The 17,746-nt window shown below is 30.8% G+C and overlaps 1 protein-coding gene and 1 long non-coding RNA gene across 2 annotated transcripts in view; both read left to right on the top strand.

Annotated features, from left to right (window-relative positions):
• The window catches only part of LOC139516643 (uncharacterized), a 681,292-nt gene that overhangs the window by 248,637 nt on the left and 414,909 nt on the right, over window positions 1-17,746 (top strand). The gene's annotated exons all lie outside the window — the stretch shown is intronic.
• Window positions 7,728-15,375, top strand: LOC139516627 (uncharacterized). The gene is made up of 4 exons (XM_071306829.1): window positions 7,728-8,592; window positions 10,464-10,500; window positions 12,095-12,175; window positions 12,665-15,375. Exons 1-4 carry the CDS (start codon window positions 8,011-8,013, stop codon window positions 13,033-13,035), a joined length of 1,071 nt encoding a protein of 356 aa, XP_071162930.1. The 5' UTR covers window positions 7,728-8,010; the 3' UTR covers window positions 13,036-15,375.

Below are 17,746 nucleotides of genomic sequence, written 5' to 3'. Positions count from 1 at the left end.
CGCCACTGGACTTAAGCAACAACAATGAGTCAGTTAATCAGTTTATATATTATTACCATAACAAACAAAAAAATGTTTCCTTGCAAATATCATGTAATATTTGTGATAAAATATAAATTATAATAATCTGTTGATTTACAATAGACTGCTGGCGTAATTCGCCGTTTCAGAATGTAATACATTCTTGGCAATTTGTACAGAATCGTACACCAATTCGTTGTGATTGGTGTATTTTTTTTTTATATTGGTGTACGAACAATTAGATTACCCATAGTCCCTCAGATTCTGGTTAATATTATGGCTTTGGGTTTCAAATCTTTCAATCTAATTAAAATATTGATCTCTGATTTCGTTATACAACATATGACTATAACGAAATCAGACATCAATATTTTAATCAGATTGCAAATTTTTATGAGAAATACTTTCTCTATTCTGACTTGTCTTCAGTCATCATGGGCCCAGCAGATTATGTGCAATATTATCTAATATTTTGAAATTGTGCCAAAAGTGATTAAAAGCCTTATATGGATCTTGTTTCGTTTGATAAATACTAATTTAATCTTTTTATAGATATTATGTAAATGGGTCTCTATTCTGTATTCCTTGTTTTTTGCCTATATATATTTTATTCTTTATATTTTAACATCCCACAATTTTCTATTTTTTATTTGTTCGACTATATATTTTCCTCTTATTGGTCATCTATCGTGACCTATAGCTATTACATACTATGCCATTGGGTCTCTGTTGTCCCATTTGCAATTATACCACATCTTCTTAGTTTATTTTCATATATATGAACTATTTGGAATTAAAAGGTTAATACTACCCCTTCTTGAATCTACCTTCGTCCTCTGAGTATCGAGACTAGAAGATATCGTTAAGAGAGGCATTCCCCATACGCAGGTGAAGTTTTGATCATTCTTTGAAAAGGGGATTCTTATAAATCTAACAAAGAATCGAATAAATTGTCATTTATTCTAAGATGGAGGTTCTTTGACCCCCCTCTCCACAGAATATATTTATGAAATCGAGTAAGTTTTATTGATTGGTAATGTAGAGAACTGTTAAACACAAGTTTGGTGACATTAACTTATCTTTTGTTTCTTTTAATTTGGAGCAATGTGCTGATTTGCATATTATGCCAACACAGTGTTCACGTGTTTGATCGTTTATTCAAGTACTGGAAGAAAACAATCATACAAGCGATACATTTTCAACAAAATCTTAGAAGGAGTAAAAAGAAATTATACCGAAAATCTAAATTCAAATATAGAAAAAAAACACAGTTTAACCAGTTATCAAAGGTACCAGGATTATAATTTAATACGCCAGATGCGCGTTTCGTGTAAATAAGACCCATCAGTGACGCTCAGATCAAAATAGTTATAATGCCAACCAAGTACAAAGTTGAAAAGCCTCTAGGACTCAAAATTCCAAATATATATTTAAATGAAAACAATATAAATTTAAGTCATTTCATGAAAAGATCAAGGTTTTCCAAAATGTCTAATCCACAATTTTCCATTACTTACGCAATATCTTAACCTATTACTTATGATGACAATACAGAAATGAAATTATATTAAGAGACGGATGTAGAACTATAAGTACATGTATTATGTCAATGAGTCCTCGGAGGTTGTTGACTATTTTTAAGTATGTGGTTACAATGTTGATCCCATCTAGCAAATAGAATCAGAAATACTGGATACCATATCTACTGTAAATAAAAAAAAAAAATATTTAGTATGACCACCATTAAGACAACTTTTCACCGAAATATATCGATGTAAGCATGTATAGGGAATCGAACGACGTTTACAAAGGGCAATATCCACACCCTATAGTCACGTATAGAGATCCCCGAAATGACAAATGAGAATTATTTCAAACAAAAAAATCAAAGACCTAATGTTTTGATAAATCATAAATGGAAAAAAAATCAATCACAGACATCGACCAGTGACAGGCCCTGGACTGTGGACAAGGTCAAACATATTGTGGTTTAATATGAAATATTGATTTATGATTTGATTGCCAAAATGACAACCACACAACTAAATCCACAGGAAGCGGATGTAAGCAATCACAGGTCTCTTTATGGCCCTCAACAACTAGCAAAACACAAACTGTATAGTCAGCTTTTATATTTATACAGATCAATCAGATCAATCAAAAGAAAATATATCATGAACAGACACCGTGCAAGAAAAGTCACATACTTAAATGGCACGAATTCGAAGTTAAACATGTTCCTGAGCGCTCAAACATACCCATTAACATGGCAATGGTTTAAAAGCACAACAGATGAATAAACTATGAAAAATCAGTTGAAAATATCACTATTTATTAGATTGACACGAAGCACAAAAAACTAACACAAAGACACAATGTACCATAAGACATAAGACATAAGACATAAGACATTTTATTTCACTAAAGCCCCCACATGGGGTATGTTAGTACAACATTTTTTAACAAACTATAAAAGTATGAACATATTTACATATTTACATTAAAACATGGTTAACAAAGGTGCAATAATAGTATATATAATTAATACAGATATTTGACAGGAAGTACAAAATATAGTAACATGATTAAGCACATGTATTAAAAGGTTTTAATAACACTTTTACAAAATTTTGCTATTCCAGTAAGTGTGAATAAATCTGATGTATTCATCAATTCTTTAAATTTTAAAACATTTGGGTTTTTACATATATCTAAAGGTAAAAATTTAGCTCTAACATTGTTGAAAAAGGTACATTTGAATAAGTAATGGAACTCATCACCAAGTTCATTAGCATTACAAAGATTACAATGTCTTTCAGATCTATCAATATTAAAAAATCTCCCCGTTTCAATGGGCAATTTATTACTAAGGCAACGGAATTTACATAAATACATTCTTAGATCAGATGGTAACACAGTTAAATATTTCTCAAAACAAAAATCAGACTTGTATATTCTGTAATTAAGACATTTTGCAGAATTCATAACATTATTACTCCAGTTCAACATAAATTTATTACTTAAACATTTCTTGACATTCTTACTAATATTATCAGATTTAGCAATTATTTGATTATCCCACATCAAATTAAATCCACATTCATATAAAGTATTTTTAATTTCTAACAACCATTTAGAGTGGTAGATACCCCTTTTACTAAGCTGATACAATATAGAATACAGTGTATATGAAAATTTTTCTCTTTTACCACACATGATACGTTGCCGATCTAAGATTTATACTCTAAGTGTAATTTAGAAGAATGTATATTAAGTTTGGTCAAAAGCAGGGATTTATAAAAATACAGGAACAAGTCTGCTGTTAAAGGAGCAAAACTGGTGTCCATAGAAATACTTAATACCCTTCGAATAACGGTACTGTCTAGACGTAAATTGATATTGTTAAGGAAAAAAAATATAGGTTTTATCAACTGATTTATTCTTTTGTTTTGTTTATGTGCTTATGTTTATATGCCACATTGTGTTTCTTTGTTGTTTTTATAAGGATTAAGATTATATTACAATGTTGACTGCTGTATCCAAAATGTTGCCGTTTTTACCTATTTTGTCGCTTTGTTTTGCTCACACATTGTTGTCAATATATTGAAATTCCATGCGTACTAGTATTTGATTCAGGTGGGAGGTTTAGCTAGCTATAAAACCTGGTTTGGTCCACCATTTTGTACATGAGGAAATGCCTGTACTAAGTCAGAAATATGACAGTTGTTTTCCATTTGTTAACTGTAATTTTAAACTCAATTTCAAAAGGTATGACAACTGATGAAATATAAATCTAGAGGTAAACAAAAGGCGTTCAGGGGTGTTTGATCATCAAGCGTGGAATTATATCTGCCGTCATCTATAAAATTTCAATATTCTAAACCGACAAAATGATACTACGTCACGTCACAAAAATATGTGGAAACAGTTTTGATTGCATGAATATCAGATGGAGAGGGACTTAGTTGAACCATACACAGACACCATCAAATAATTCCAAAGTTATGTGAATAACACATTATACACTGTCACATATTAATAGTATTTTATTAAAAAAAAAAAAAAAAAAAACCCAAAAAAAACCCAGCAAAACAATTGTTGCGTCTGTGAATGTGTCCTTTATGTGTGTTTTTATTCAGTCAATCTGACTCCTTATGATGATTTCAGACAGCATAATAACAAAATAAGAATTAAAAGCCTCGTATTTAAAACAGCTAATTTGTGGTTAATTTGAAAAGACAAATTAAAAGATTTCTTTTTCGAAATTTAAAATAACGTGATTCATTGACTTAGTCATCACCAAATTTTGAGTATCCGTTGATATCAACATTTTGCGGTTACCTCAAACCAGGTTCCATTTAATGGCAATCTTTAGATTGTAAAGGTAATGCTTAACAATGTATAACACTATCTCAGTTAAGAAAATGATTACAAAGGCATCATGTTTTGTTTTGAAAGAATTATGAATAGACTTTAGAAGGTATTTGATGTTATATGGGTGAAGGATTTGAATATTTGTAGTGTGAATGCTCCCTCTCATGGTAAGTTATTTTTTTCTATTCATGTGGTTATCGTGTATATAAGAATTAGTATGCATATTCAAGTTTTACATATATAATAAATGGTAGTTTGTAAAGTCTATCAATGGAAAAAAAGCATGTGAATTTCTGGGTTGCCGTGAAATATCATTGGTTTTTTGATGTTTTATTTTAACTGAATTCAAAACTTTAAATTGTTTGCAATACTGAGTATTTTCTACCTCAGAAATATATTACATAATTTAGCTGTATTATGCAAAAACATTTGGAATCTATGGTCCTCAATGCTCCTCAAGTTCTTACTTGTTCCTATTCGGGCTTCACTATAAAGAGTTCTGGCCTTGTGGTCATAAAAATTTCGAGCACGATTTTTGTACTCTGACTCAGAAATTAACCAATCAAAATCCTGGATTTGGTGTTTCGAGCACAAATTTTGTACTCCGAGTACTGAGTAAAGTTTTATGACCGAGAGACATGTAGACGAAACTCACAATAGTATTGCGTACAGCATTATTAGCCTGGCATCTTTGAGAAATCTTGTATTTATGTTCCTTAAGGTGGTACCTAACACCTGAACTAAAATTAATTTGGCTCGTTTAATTTTCATAAAATTTTGACAAAATATTTACTTTGACCCTTTGACAAAAATATAAAAATTTCAAAAAATTTGAACCAACCATTTTATCAGAAAAAATTACACTGGTTATATAGCAAATTGACAAACACTAGTTTTGATCATTGTGAAGCTTTATATTGCCTTCACAAGGCAACGTAATTAAAACGTTAAGCTGATTTTACAAAGTTATCTCCCTGTAGTGTTAGGTACCACCTTAAAGGTCATCAAAATGTATAATAATAAAAATACCGAACTCCGAGGAAAATTCAAAACGGTAAATTCCTAATCAAATGATAAAACCAAAAGCTAAAACACACCAAACGAATGGATAACAACTGTCAAATTCCTAACTTGATACAGCTATATTCGTATGCAAAAAATGGTGGATTAAACCTGGTTATATAGTTCGCTAAACCCCTTACTTGTTTGACAGTCGCATAACATTCCATTATATTTACAACGTAGTGTGCACAAAAAATGTAAAAATGTCAAAATAGGGGTACACCAGTCAACCGTGTGTTATAATCTTAATCACTATAAAAACAAACCAATATGTCAACAAAGAAAAACAAAAAGGCATAAAGACAAAGCACAAACGCACAAACGGAAGGCGATAATACTAAAAATTATTATAGTACAATAAAACAATGAAAGGATGTATAAGTATCGAAACACGTCAAATGAATAGAACAAAAATAAAACAAACAGTAAAAGTAATAGTTTACAAAGACAAATCCAAGAACAATAAAACACGTACTTAAGATAATACACACGTCAGTGTCTAAAATCTATACTTTAAGAACACCGTGTATTTTTAGTGAACAGTGGTCATTTTTATAAATTTGCTGTTTACAAAACTTTGAATTTTTCGAAAAACTAAGGATTTTCTGATCCCAGGCATAGATTACCTTAACCGTATTTGGCACAACTTTTTTTTAATTTGGATCCTCAATACTCTTCAACATTGTACTTGTTTGGCTTTATAAATATTTTTATAATAGCGTCACTGATGAGTCTGATGAGACGAAACGCGCATGTGGCGTACTAAATTATAATCCTGATACTTTTGATAACTATGTGTTTGTTTCCAACCATTAGCCTAAAACTGTTTTTAATATAATGTTTTCTTGCACAAAACATCTCTTTTATTTTGCATAATCACGAATAATTAAGACAGATGAGAGAATCAAGTCCATCTTTTTGATTTTTTATACACATCCTTTTAACAATACAACCGTGTATGCCAGCATGCCTACTTGCAATGGTTTAAACATGAAATAATTGTTATCTCTATATGTACGCTGATTGATGCATTCCAAATTGTGTTTTGGTTTTGCAATTTCGTTGTATTGACATACTATTTAAAAATAACGATTATGTTCAGATAAAAATAACACTGAAGAATTAGATTTGTGTCGGGACATATGGAATTTGGTCCTCTGCATGTCTTGGACAATATTAAGTTCAGTGTTTTTTAACCGTTCCTTCTTCTTTTGTGCCTTTTAAATGATCTGTGCTGTTATACAAATGTTGTACGACTGTAATGTAAGCATGATCATATATATTATAGTGCTAAGTATATTAAAAGAGGGACGAAAGATACCAAAGGGACAGTCAAACTTATAAATTTTAAACAAACTGACAACGCCATGGCTAAAAATGAAAAAGACAAACAAACAACAGCACACACGACACAACATAGAAAACTAAATAATAAACAACACGAACCCCACCAAAAAACTAGGGCCGATCTCAGGTGCTCCGGAAGGGTAAGCAGATCCTGCTCCACATGTGGCACCCGTCGTGTTGCTTATGTGATAACAAATCCGGTAAATAGTATAATTCGGTAGTTCACATTCACGAAAGGGAAGGGGATTGTAGTTACGACGTAAGGAACATATTCGATATCATTTGTGAAACGGTTATTCCATAACGGTCAACCAACTCGTGATGGCGTCCGTAAAATTTACGAAGGGATGATTTCAACTTCACCATTTGGAACTCTTGGTTTAATAGCTTCCTTGTGAGCAGCAACCAACTAAATTATTAAATTATTAAATGGCGAGGTCTCCATAAGTCTGTTTGACTTGAATCTATTATAATTTGTGTTTATGCAGATACATATGTTTAAATTAAACTAGATACATTTTTTAAGAGGAAAACTCATACATTATAACAATATTCAAAATTAATCGTTTTATCTAATAATTTGCTAATGGTCCACTTAGTAGAATATAGAGTACTTGAATGAAATTTTTATCTTGATATACTTTATTTTAATTTTTATAAACTTTAAAAGGAGCATCAGCGCTTCATGCAAAATATGAATTTGAGTCATTTAATGTCATTACTCTATGGTGTGTTTTATTGAAATGGAATATAAAAATTGGCGCAATCGGATTTTTGACCTTTGCTCAAATGGAACTAGGTATTTTGTAAACTATAGTGGTGCAAAGGTATTGATACTATTATTCGTGCGGTTGAGTTGTGGTGTCACAAAGTTAACAGATGTCGTCCACTCCTTGGCCATATAACATAAATATATATCTATCTATACTTTTAATTTATCAAAATGTACAAATATATGACAATCCTTCATTTAGTCTGACCTACTTGGCAATTATTCGTGTGGTTTTGATTAACTTTCTCAATCTCAGGTCAAGTGCAAGCAATACACTACGGAAATATATTAGGTATTTCCCTTTTCCAAATACGTCCGTATAACCACACATTTTACATCGATAAAAGCAACGTCTTCAACACTGGGTTGCATTATTTATAAACAGACGTGACAAGTATTAGTTTCTATTATAAGGACAAATATTGTTTTTTAAAATGACGTCTAATGCCAGCATCCCTAATTGCAATGATTCTAAACATGAAATAATTTTTATTCGTCAAGAGAGCAGAGTTCGAGCGATTCATCCAGACGAAGAACACGAACCTTTCCTAAAGGCAACATCACCGAAACAATGTCGAAATTCAACAGAGTTAAAAGAAAATGAAAAGGACAACGAGTTGAATAAAACAAGAGAGTTAAAAGTTAATGGAAACTTGGTCATTTATATGCCTCCAAAAGACGAACCATGTACAGAAAATATGAAATACCAAAATGAGAGAGGTTTGGTAACACCGGTATCGTTTGACCATGTTGACGGTCCACAGTTTCCTAAGAAGAAATCTGCATCTAAATGTTCATGTTTCAAGCCCCAGACATATGTAAACATTGCCTTAGCATTAGCATGTGCCGTCGCACTTTTAGTAGGAGTATGGAGCTTTGTTAAGAACAATATTGACAATGATGACACAGGTAACAAATACTTGTACTGTTATTCATGCAGATCAACAACCAATATAAAGGAGAAATACAAGAAGGATAATATGTGCTGCATTAAAGAACCAATAAAAAATTTCAAGGTGAGACCGAAATTAGTTTTTATACGAAATCAATATGCACTTCATAAGATTTCTATTTATTGTCACTTCTCATACAAATTTCTAGACTTCATTAACAACCATGGTAGTTTTTGTTCGAAGTCTTTGGACACAACTGATGAGGTTATATTAAAACACAAACACAATCTCATATTGGCCGAAGTGTTGACACAGTAAAAATTCAGCACAAATTAGTTTGGCTTTTATAATTGTCCCACTTAGCAGACTACTGCTGAATTCTATTATCGCGGTCTATTGCCACACATTAAATAATTTTTACATAATGCTTTTTCTAATCGAGGAGTTTTGTGAAATATGTACAGTTATTTTTTTAAATTATGTTCATCTTTAAATAGATTTAAAAACATGTAGATGTATCAACATAAATGAAAGTTCAAGTGTAGGCGTGCGGCGAGAGTTACTAAGTTAAACCACAATGTACGTATGTCGATTGGTTTTCCCCTGGATTTTCCCCTGGATTTCACCTAAGATATACTTGACCCTGACTTTTAAAATCACTTAAAAACGTATACATGTTGCTTTTATTCACGCGGAATGGTACTGTTTGACGAGGAAGTAAAAAGTATATAGTTATAATAATATGTGTTTACAAAAAGGAGTAGTGTGAAATGAATCAAAGATAATAAAGTGCAATAACCAAACCAATATATGACAGCATTATTTCACCGATAAAAATGGTGTAAATTTTTCTAGAAAAAAAATATGATTGATTCTTTTTTTAATAGTTCTCGGTGATGCATCTTAAGATCATCTTAGGACTTGCATGAGGTTGAATACAACAATCGAAATGTGTTTCAATATGAAATAATTTACATGAATGAATCAAGATGAAAAAAAATAGATCTTAACTCACAGTGGGGTCGTGGTTAAGTATTTGTTGGCTGTGCATGTCAATTTGATAAAAAAAAATATTGAATACTTCCTATGCGTAAAGTGATAGCTGTTAAATCGGTCAAATTATAATTGTCATTTTACATATTAGATTAGTTTAAATCTGAAATACATTATGCTGTTTTAAGATATTACTTTTACGATGAATTTGCTTTTCACGGCAATGCTCCGAAAATATATCGCCAACTAATTCTAATTATATAGCGATAGTTAATCTGACATAACCATTCATAATAAAAACACTAACGTTTGTTATGTCAATAAGGTATAGAATAAGTATATATTGGCAGATGTGGAATGAGTGTTAATGAGAGAGAGAGAGAGAGAGAGAGAGAGAGAGAGAGAGAGAGAGAGAGAGAGAGAGAGAGAGAGAGAGAGAGAGAGAGAGAGAGAGAGAGAGAGAGAGAGAGCAAAATTAAAATTTATGTTAGTGTACTGATATTAATATAGACAACACATGTAGATAGTAAAATATATATTCTCTTGTGACTGACTAATATTATGCAATTATCAATTACATTACGAGTATATTACGATATAGGATATGAACAGTTGTAAATTATGATGATGACGACACAATATATTGTACATCAATCATTCTCAAATCTTTATCCGTCATGTTTTACATGATCGAGACTATTTTCTTAAAATGGAATGTATTAGGTTTTGATACCCACACATCATGGCTTTCAAATTCAAAATCTAGCCTTATGTGCATGATATGTTTCGGATTAACGTAAATCCAAAAAAACGCATCAGATGCATAGTTTATGGATTCATTTTAATGTTTTGGTGATATTATTTTCGAGTTATTTTCATAACATGTAGACATCTTGGAACTCGTTTTGTGTACTGTGGCCATTTGTTTATACATTTTGAATATTTGAAAATATATAAATTTAACAATCTATTCTTTAATCAGTCCAATATATTTATTTCAGGATCAGACCTCTGTTGGGGATGGATTAGGTTTACAAGGTAAAGTATTTAAATATATGTATTGCTGCAAAACTTCTATAAGAGAATGACTGTTTTTCATATACAGACATTAAAAAAAAACAGGTCGAAAAGGTGCCAATGACTTCTATCAAAAGAAAGACTATTCACTGTACACGAACATGACGATCATAGGCGATGAGTTATAGCAGACAAATTTAATGTACATACAAGCAATAGAGGACATATACCAAGGGAACGACCATTTAACTTCAAGGAGTATGGGTTTGTTCCTAAAAACATATTCTGTTCCCCAATTTGAAGGCAAAAACAAATATTCTGACTAAAAAAAACCCAACCATAATCTCTTGAAGTTATATGGTTGCTCCTTAACAGTGAACACTCGTGTGTGGAGATATACAGAAGTCACAGAAAGACTATCAGTCACAGTGAAGACATACAGAAGTCACAGAAAGACTATCAGTCACAGTGAAGACACCCGTACAGATATACAAAAATGTCTTATACTAAAAGTGAAAACATATACTGTGAATTCATAATTATTCGTTTGGTACAAAATTTCGTGGATTTCGTAGATACAGGTGAACCATGAAATTAAATGGTCAACGAATAACATATTTTACATATGCTTGTATGACGATTTGAGCAAAAATTTCCACGGGCATGTAAGTTTTCCTTGATCCACGAAAATAAATGAATCCACAGTATGTGCACACAAGAATTAAGACAAGATACTAGTACACAGAAAGGAAACAGTTGGTACAAATATAGAAACAAGCAGGAATATTAACACACCAATAAAACAATTATGTACAGAGAAAGACAGGCATACACTAACATTGAACACTTGTGTACAGATATACAATACAACAACTTGCACCAGCAGATTTTAGATAATCATGACATTTGTTCTGGTTTTGATTTTTAAAAGTCCGTAGACGTCAGGGTAAACAAAGCATACCAAGACTTCATCATTATTTGAACTAGTACAGACAGTGATCTCGGGTTACATGTATCAACCCAAAACAATAAGAGACAAATAGGGAGCACTAGTGTTCTAGAAAAAGATGATAAAAAGGGGGAAAAAACGCAAATGCAAACATAAGAAGTAGTATACAAATCGGTGGACTAGATTTCGTAACACTAATATTGTCACTAAGCCGAATGCTTGTGATACATATTTATTATTTTATTTAACATTTTGCTATTAAGTTAACATGATATCATAGGTAATAACCATTCATTTAAATAAACTCATCATAAATACCAGGATTAAATTTTGTATTTTCGCTAGACGCGCGTTTCATCTACAAAAAGACTCATCAGTGACGCTCGAATAAAAAAAAAATTAAAAGGCTAAAAAAAGTACGAAGTTGAAGAGCATTGAGGACTAAATTTCTAAAAGTTTTGCCAAATACAGCTACGGTAATCTATTCCTGAGGTAGAACAGCCATTTTATTTCAAAATTTCAAAAAATTTAAATTGTTTTACACAAAGAAATGAGATTTTTTTATTGTTTACAATGAAAATGATAAAATGAATTAGAATGTTGATATTTCATTGCAAATACTTCTAAAACTAGTAATATTCTTATAATAAATAATGTGTTTTATAGGTAAACAGTCATATAATGGTTCAAGAATTTTAGAATTTGAAGCAGATTTTCAGTCAAGAACTTGGATAAACCAAGTAAACAGTAAGTCTCTAAATAAAAAATGAAGTAATAATTGCAAACGACATATTTAACTAAAGGGTGACATGATAAATGTTTTCAACTTTTTCCATATATCTCCAAGCGTAGTCTTTCACACTGCCATGTATAAGCTGAATTGTGGTGGCAATTTTTTTTTTTTTTAACTTTATTTATGTATCAGTGCACCCATTGTCATAATAGCAAAAATAAATATTCAAATGAAAACAAAAATGTATACAAATACTATGTTTGAAAGATGATGCAAATATGTCTGAGGTCTGGGAAAAAGTGACAAGGAAATATTAAACATAATATAAAACCATTTAATTTCTTCTTTTTTTTAATTTTTTTTTCACAGTTAAAGTTTATTTTTATTACATGTTTCATTGTCCCTTTTCATATGAAAATAAGTAATATATCAATCCTTAAGACTTTTGAATAACCAACCAAGTTCTGATATAATAAAACAATTCATAGTTTTACTTTTTGCAGCGTTTATTAGCTGGAATCCATCCTGCAGTATAAATAATTCATTCATTTTGCATGAATCGGATAACGGACACTTAACACTGACGCATGATGGTACGTACGTCATAACAGTTTCTTTGACGACGGATACATTTTCTGCAAATAAGAATAAAAAATACATCCGGGGTTTTGTTTGTCTGGTGTTTGAGACAAATGAAGGAGAGATAACTGAAGAATGTAGACCAATTACGCACACTCCAATAATGAACATTCCCTTCCAAATAATCAAATATCGACAATTACAGAACGGCACAAAGATATACGCAAAAATCGATAAACCGAAAGTGCTAAATAATAAAGGAAGCCACAACAAACTTGTTATTGTCATGTTGTAGTGTAAGACAACCACATAGTCTTCCACCAAAATATGACTATATCTGTATATATAGTTTTGCAAAGCTGTGTCTCTGACATGTGTTGCTTGCGATATTAACACACACAGACCCAGGTATTGATTAGAAAGACACAATACCAATGAAGATACAATCTCCCATGTAGAGTTGCTTGGGAGATTGATAAAGATATTATCCAATAATTTAATTTTGGATGTAAAGCGTCTTCTGATTGGCTGACGTTATTTTGTTATGAGCCCATAGACATAATTTAGTCATGTGAAATAACATAATTTAGTCTATTCGAAATAACATAAAATTATTCAGTGTGCACCAAATTTTTTTATGTTATTTCTTCATAGACAGAAAAAAATATTACAGTCATTCCTTAATTGTTTATAAATCGGATACGGCGAAGGTATTCTTTTCATAACGAATTTGGAAAAAAATAAGTTTTAGAGAGAAATGAGTCAACTCAAACAGATACTATTTGTAGCGTTTTATCTAAAATGTCACGAATTAGATACGTATGGTGTGGATTTATTTTTTACTCATCAAATATGGACATCCAACTGATGAGTCACATTGTTTTAAAGCAACAAGTTTTAAAAATTTAAAATTTTGGGAAATTTTCAGGAATTTGTTGAGAAAAACATAAAAAATATTTATGAAGGATTAAGTCAGAATTTAGTAAAGTTTTAAATTATAGTTACTTTTAAATAAACAAATTGTTGACTTTCTTAACAAATTTGACTGGTAATGTTACTTGAAATAGCCATGTTATTATTAACTCCTCACAAGTAAATGATAATAATATTTGCCTGTTTATATGGATTTAATGTGAAATTTAACAACTCAATGTATGTTTTGATACATAGTTTGAGTATGTGTGAAAAAGATCATAGATAATAATTACACAATCAAAGAGATAAGCACGTTAAAGTATGGAATTTTGCTTGCTTAAATTAAATCTTGTCTACTTAAAAGTTTGCGAACATCGATTCATTTTATATATATTTTAAGTGTGTGTACGTGTTAAAATGGCAAAGACGATACAACCGAGAGTTTTTTCTGTGATACATGTATATTGTAATTGTAATTAAAAAAATTTGAATACGTTTATTTTGAAAATGAGTGTTCTACAGGTATAAAACAGCCAGATTACTGTCAAACTTTGTATTATAGTTTTAGTGATGTAAATATTAAAATTTGTTATTAGGTATAAGTCGATTTTGAATCCTATGCATACTTCAAGGCAGCATGAATATACAAATCTATGCAATGCAGATGTTTTTTTGTATTTTCAAGAAAGAAAATCTTTCCATTATTTATTTGTTTCATTAATATTCCAAAAGTCTCATATACTTGTAATGATACCTCGATTATACGATTGTTCAGGAATGGCATATTATTACAAATGCTGTATTTATGTTCATATCAGTGTGTTATAACATTTTATTTATTCTTCATAGTACAATAAAGGCGGGAGATACCGCAAGCATATTCAAACTCATAAAGCCGATGGCAAATGGCCATGACCATGCCATGGCAAAACCGAATTATGAACAAATTCAGAAGACAAAACACAACATAGAATACTGAGCAACACAAATCACATACAAAATCGAGGGGGTAGGGTCTCAAATGCTCCTTACTGGGCCAAGTATATTACTGGTGGTACACAAATGTATACATTCAATGGTTGCTTTGAACTTTGTAGATATGAGGAACGTTAGAGCTTGACATATAGATTTTAATTACATATTTTGTAATGTAAACAAACAATATCAGTTATAAAATATCTACTAAAGGACTTTTAGAGAGATATGCTTAGTCCCTCCAAGATTAAAAACATTCTAGAAGACTATTTTAGATTGTCCATTTGGGCAGCTGAAATGTAGACAGTAAGAAAACCAAATTGTCATATATGGAACAACAGCATCGCAATTTAAAATAAAAATGAAAGACGTATAAAAAAACGTTTGTGAACTTTGAGAATTATTTATGAAGTTTAAGGCATTCAACACATATCCAAATGTATGTCTTATTATTAAGTATTGTAAAGTAACTTGTATGAAGATTAAGACTATATCTGTCATAATAAAAGGTTATTCAACTTTAATTCTGTTAAATTTGTTTAACTTTTTTTTTAAACAACATTTTTGGAGACAGGCTTCTATTTGTTCAAGATAAAACTTCATGTATCGTCTTTACAATCTTATAGTTTACATTTTATTAGTGAAACTTTACATGTGTTGATATTATATGTCAGAATGCAGTCTTGTTTTGTATAAGTATGCGATACTAAATTATTATTTTTAATAAAATATGTTTCTAAACAAACTTCGAACTTTAAATTTTTCATGAAAAAAAAATCAGTCAAAACGACTAGCGTCCAGCATCATGAATAAAGGCAACAGTAGTATACCGCTGTTCAAAACTCGTAAATCCATGAACAAAAAAACAGAATCGGGGTAACAAACTAAAACTGAGGGAAACGCATTCAATATAAGAGGAGAACAACGACACAACATAAAAATGTTACACACACAGAAACGGACTAAGCATTAATTTAGACAAAATTAGATGAGAATAACAAATATAACATCAAAACCAAATACACGAATTTGGAATAGAAAAGTATCGTGACACTATAAAAATACCCTTGCATGTCAAAATTACAGACGAAAAGGACACAGAAAACACAAAAGAATGATGACGTCAGGATAACGTTTTGAATTACAGTAAATATTGTTTTCAGGTTCATATGTTTGGTCGAATACAAAGCTATTTATAATATGGCACATATTAATGTCTCCACGATGAAGGTGCATTATACCTCTTTGTTTTGAATCAAAATATATTACACTTTTTTTCCCCCATGGAACTATAAGCTAACTATAAAATAAGGTGGTGGTGTATGATTAACAATGACACAGCTACCCAAGGCACCAAAATAACACAGATGTTAGCATCCCTTTGTCACCTTACAGCCTTGGAGACTAAGAAAACCTATACTGAATAGCATTCTGTAATATTCACCGACCAGTAGCCCAAACTATAAAACCAAATACTTAATTATTGGGCAAAACAATAAACGAAAAACAAATAAGATGTACACGAACAAACAACTACTTATATGACAACCACTGACTTATGTTCTCTTTGCTAATATTTGGCCAAGAACAAAAGTATTTTGGTAAATAATGTGACCTTACAGGTCTGTATACAGGAACTAAAACAAAATGAGATTCGTCTTCAACAACGTTCATATTACAACAAAGACATAATCGTAATTCTCTTGGAGTATTGGTATATCTACCAACTTCGATATCTAATTGGAGTGTCCCACTACGTAGTTTTGTAAGTAATCGAACATTACAAAAGAAATTTAAGTAATTTTCAAGACAAAACTCTGTCTTGATTCTATACATGCAAAGTGTTTTCACAATCACATAAAGATGTGGACCACTCTTGTAAATATTGATCAGTAATACGTTTTTTAACAATATCAAAAACTATATTAGTTACATCCTGTGAAATCCACAAAAAATTCAGGCCAAGATTAGACAATAAATCTCGTACATAAGAAACCCAATTTGTTTTACCATTAATAACATCTTTATAAAGAAGCATGTAAACATCGTACACAACACTTGGTTTTTTCAATAAAATATGAAACCAATATTTTAAAATTCTAATGCGCCTTGAAACATATATAGGCAAATGCCCAAGTTCACCACATAGAAAAATATTAGGTACATTTTTACCAACCTTTACAAGAAATCTACAAAAACGGTTAAAAATTAATTCAATATCACGTGCACGATAAAAGCCCCGTATTGCTGATGCGTAATTAAGAACGGAACCAACCATACTGTCAAAAAAAAAATACAACATTGATCAGTTGAAATGTAAACGCTTTTGAGAGTATTCATGAATGTTGATAAGGCATTGGATCCTTACTGAACCAGACGTTTCTATTTTTGTAGAAATTTGCCATTAGAATGCAGTAATATTCCGAGGTAAACGTCTGAATCAACTATTTGGAGTTCGTTGGTGTCATAGAAAAAATTATTCTTAACCCGCTGCCAGCCATTTCTAAATACAATCACTTTGATTTTGTCAGTGTTTACTTCAATATTCCACTTTCTACAATATGTTGACAATTTATTAAGTAACTGTTGTAAAATATCAGGGCAATATATAGTACCAATTTAACACTTCTTTAATGATGACATTGTTTTATTAGGTTACAGGATAATTACTGACGAGTAAACATAATTGGAAACAGGAGTAGACACTGTCAACCGTTTTTCCGCGTAGTTGTTGATGGAATGAGTATGTTTTAGTGTATATCTTCATCAATTACAACGTTTTTTAACAACAACAAAAAAAAAAAAAAAAAAGGAAAAACGTACCTACGATTAAAGAGTTTTGGATAAACTAGAAAATGTAACCGATCATTCAAGTGAGCATTAGTGATATAGTACAAAGTAGAATAACAAAAATACTGAACACGGTTAAAAATTAAAACGGAAAGTCCCTTTAGAATGATCAAATTGTAAAATCAAAAGCTGTAACAAGAGTATACATTGTAGTGAAGGTGTCAACCCTTTCTTAAAATCAACAATTACAAAAACAAAAAGCTAAATTCAACAAGAATAAAAATTCAAAACCGTTTAAAGGGAGTGCAGAATGTTTACTTTCAAGA

Source organism: Mytilus edulis, chromosome 3 (genome assembly GCF_963676685.1).
Source record: "Mytilus edulis chromosome 3, xbMytEdul2.2, whole genome shotgun sequence".
NCBI classification, from domain to species: Eukaryota; Metazoa; Mollusca; class Bivalvia; order Mytilida; family Mytilidae; genus Mytilus; species Mytilus edulis.
This window is presented reverse-complemented; position numbering and strand designations above follow the sequence as displayed.

What these genes read in the sequence shown, in the direction of transcription:
- LOC139516627 (XM_071306829.1), top strand. Translation starts at nt 8,011, where the DNA reads ATGACGTCTAATGCCAGCATCCCTAATTGCAATGATTCTAAACATGAA. An exon ending in AACCAATAAAAAATTTCAAG is followed by an intron (nt 8,593 to 10,463) that starts GTGAGACCGAAA and finishes TATTTATTTCAG; the next exon opens with GATCAGACCTCTGTTGGGGA. An exon ending in GGATGGATTAGGTTTACAAG is followed by an intron (nt 10,501 to 12,094) that starts GTAAAGTATTTA and finishes TGTGTTTTATAG; the next exon opens with GTAAACAGTCATATAATGGT.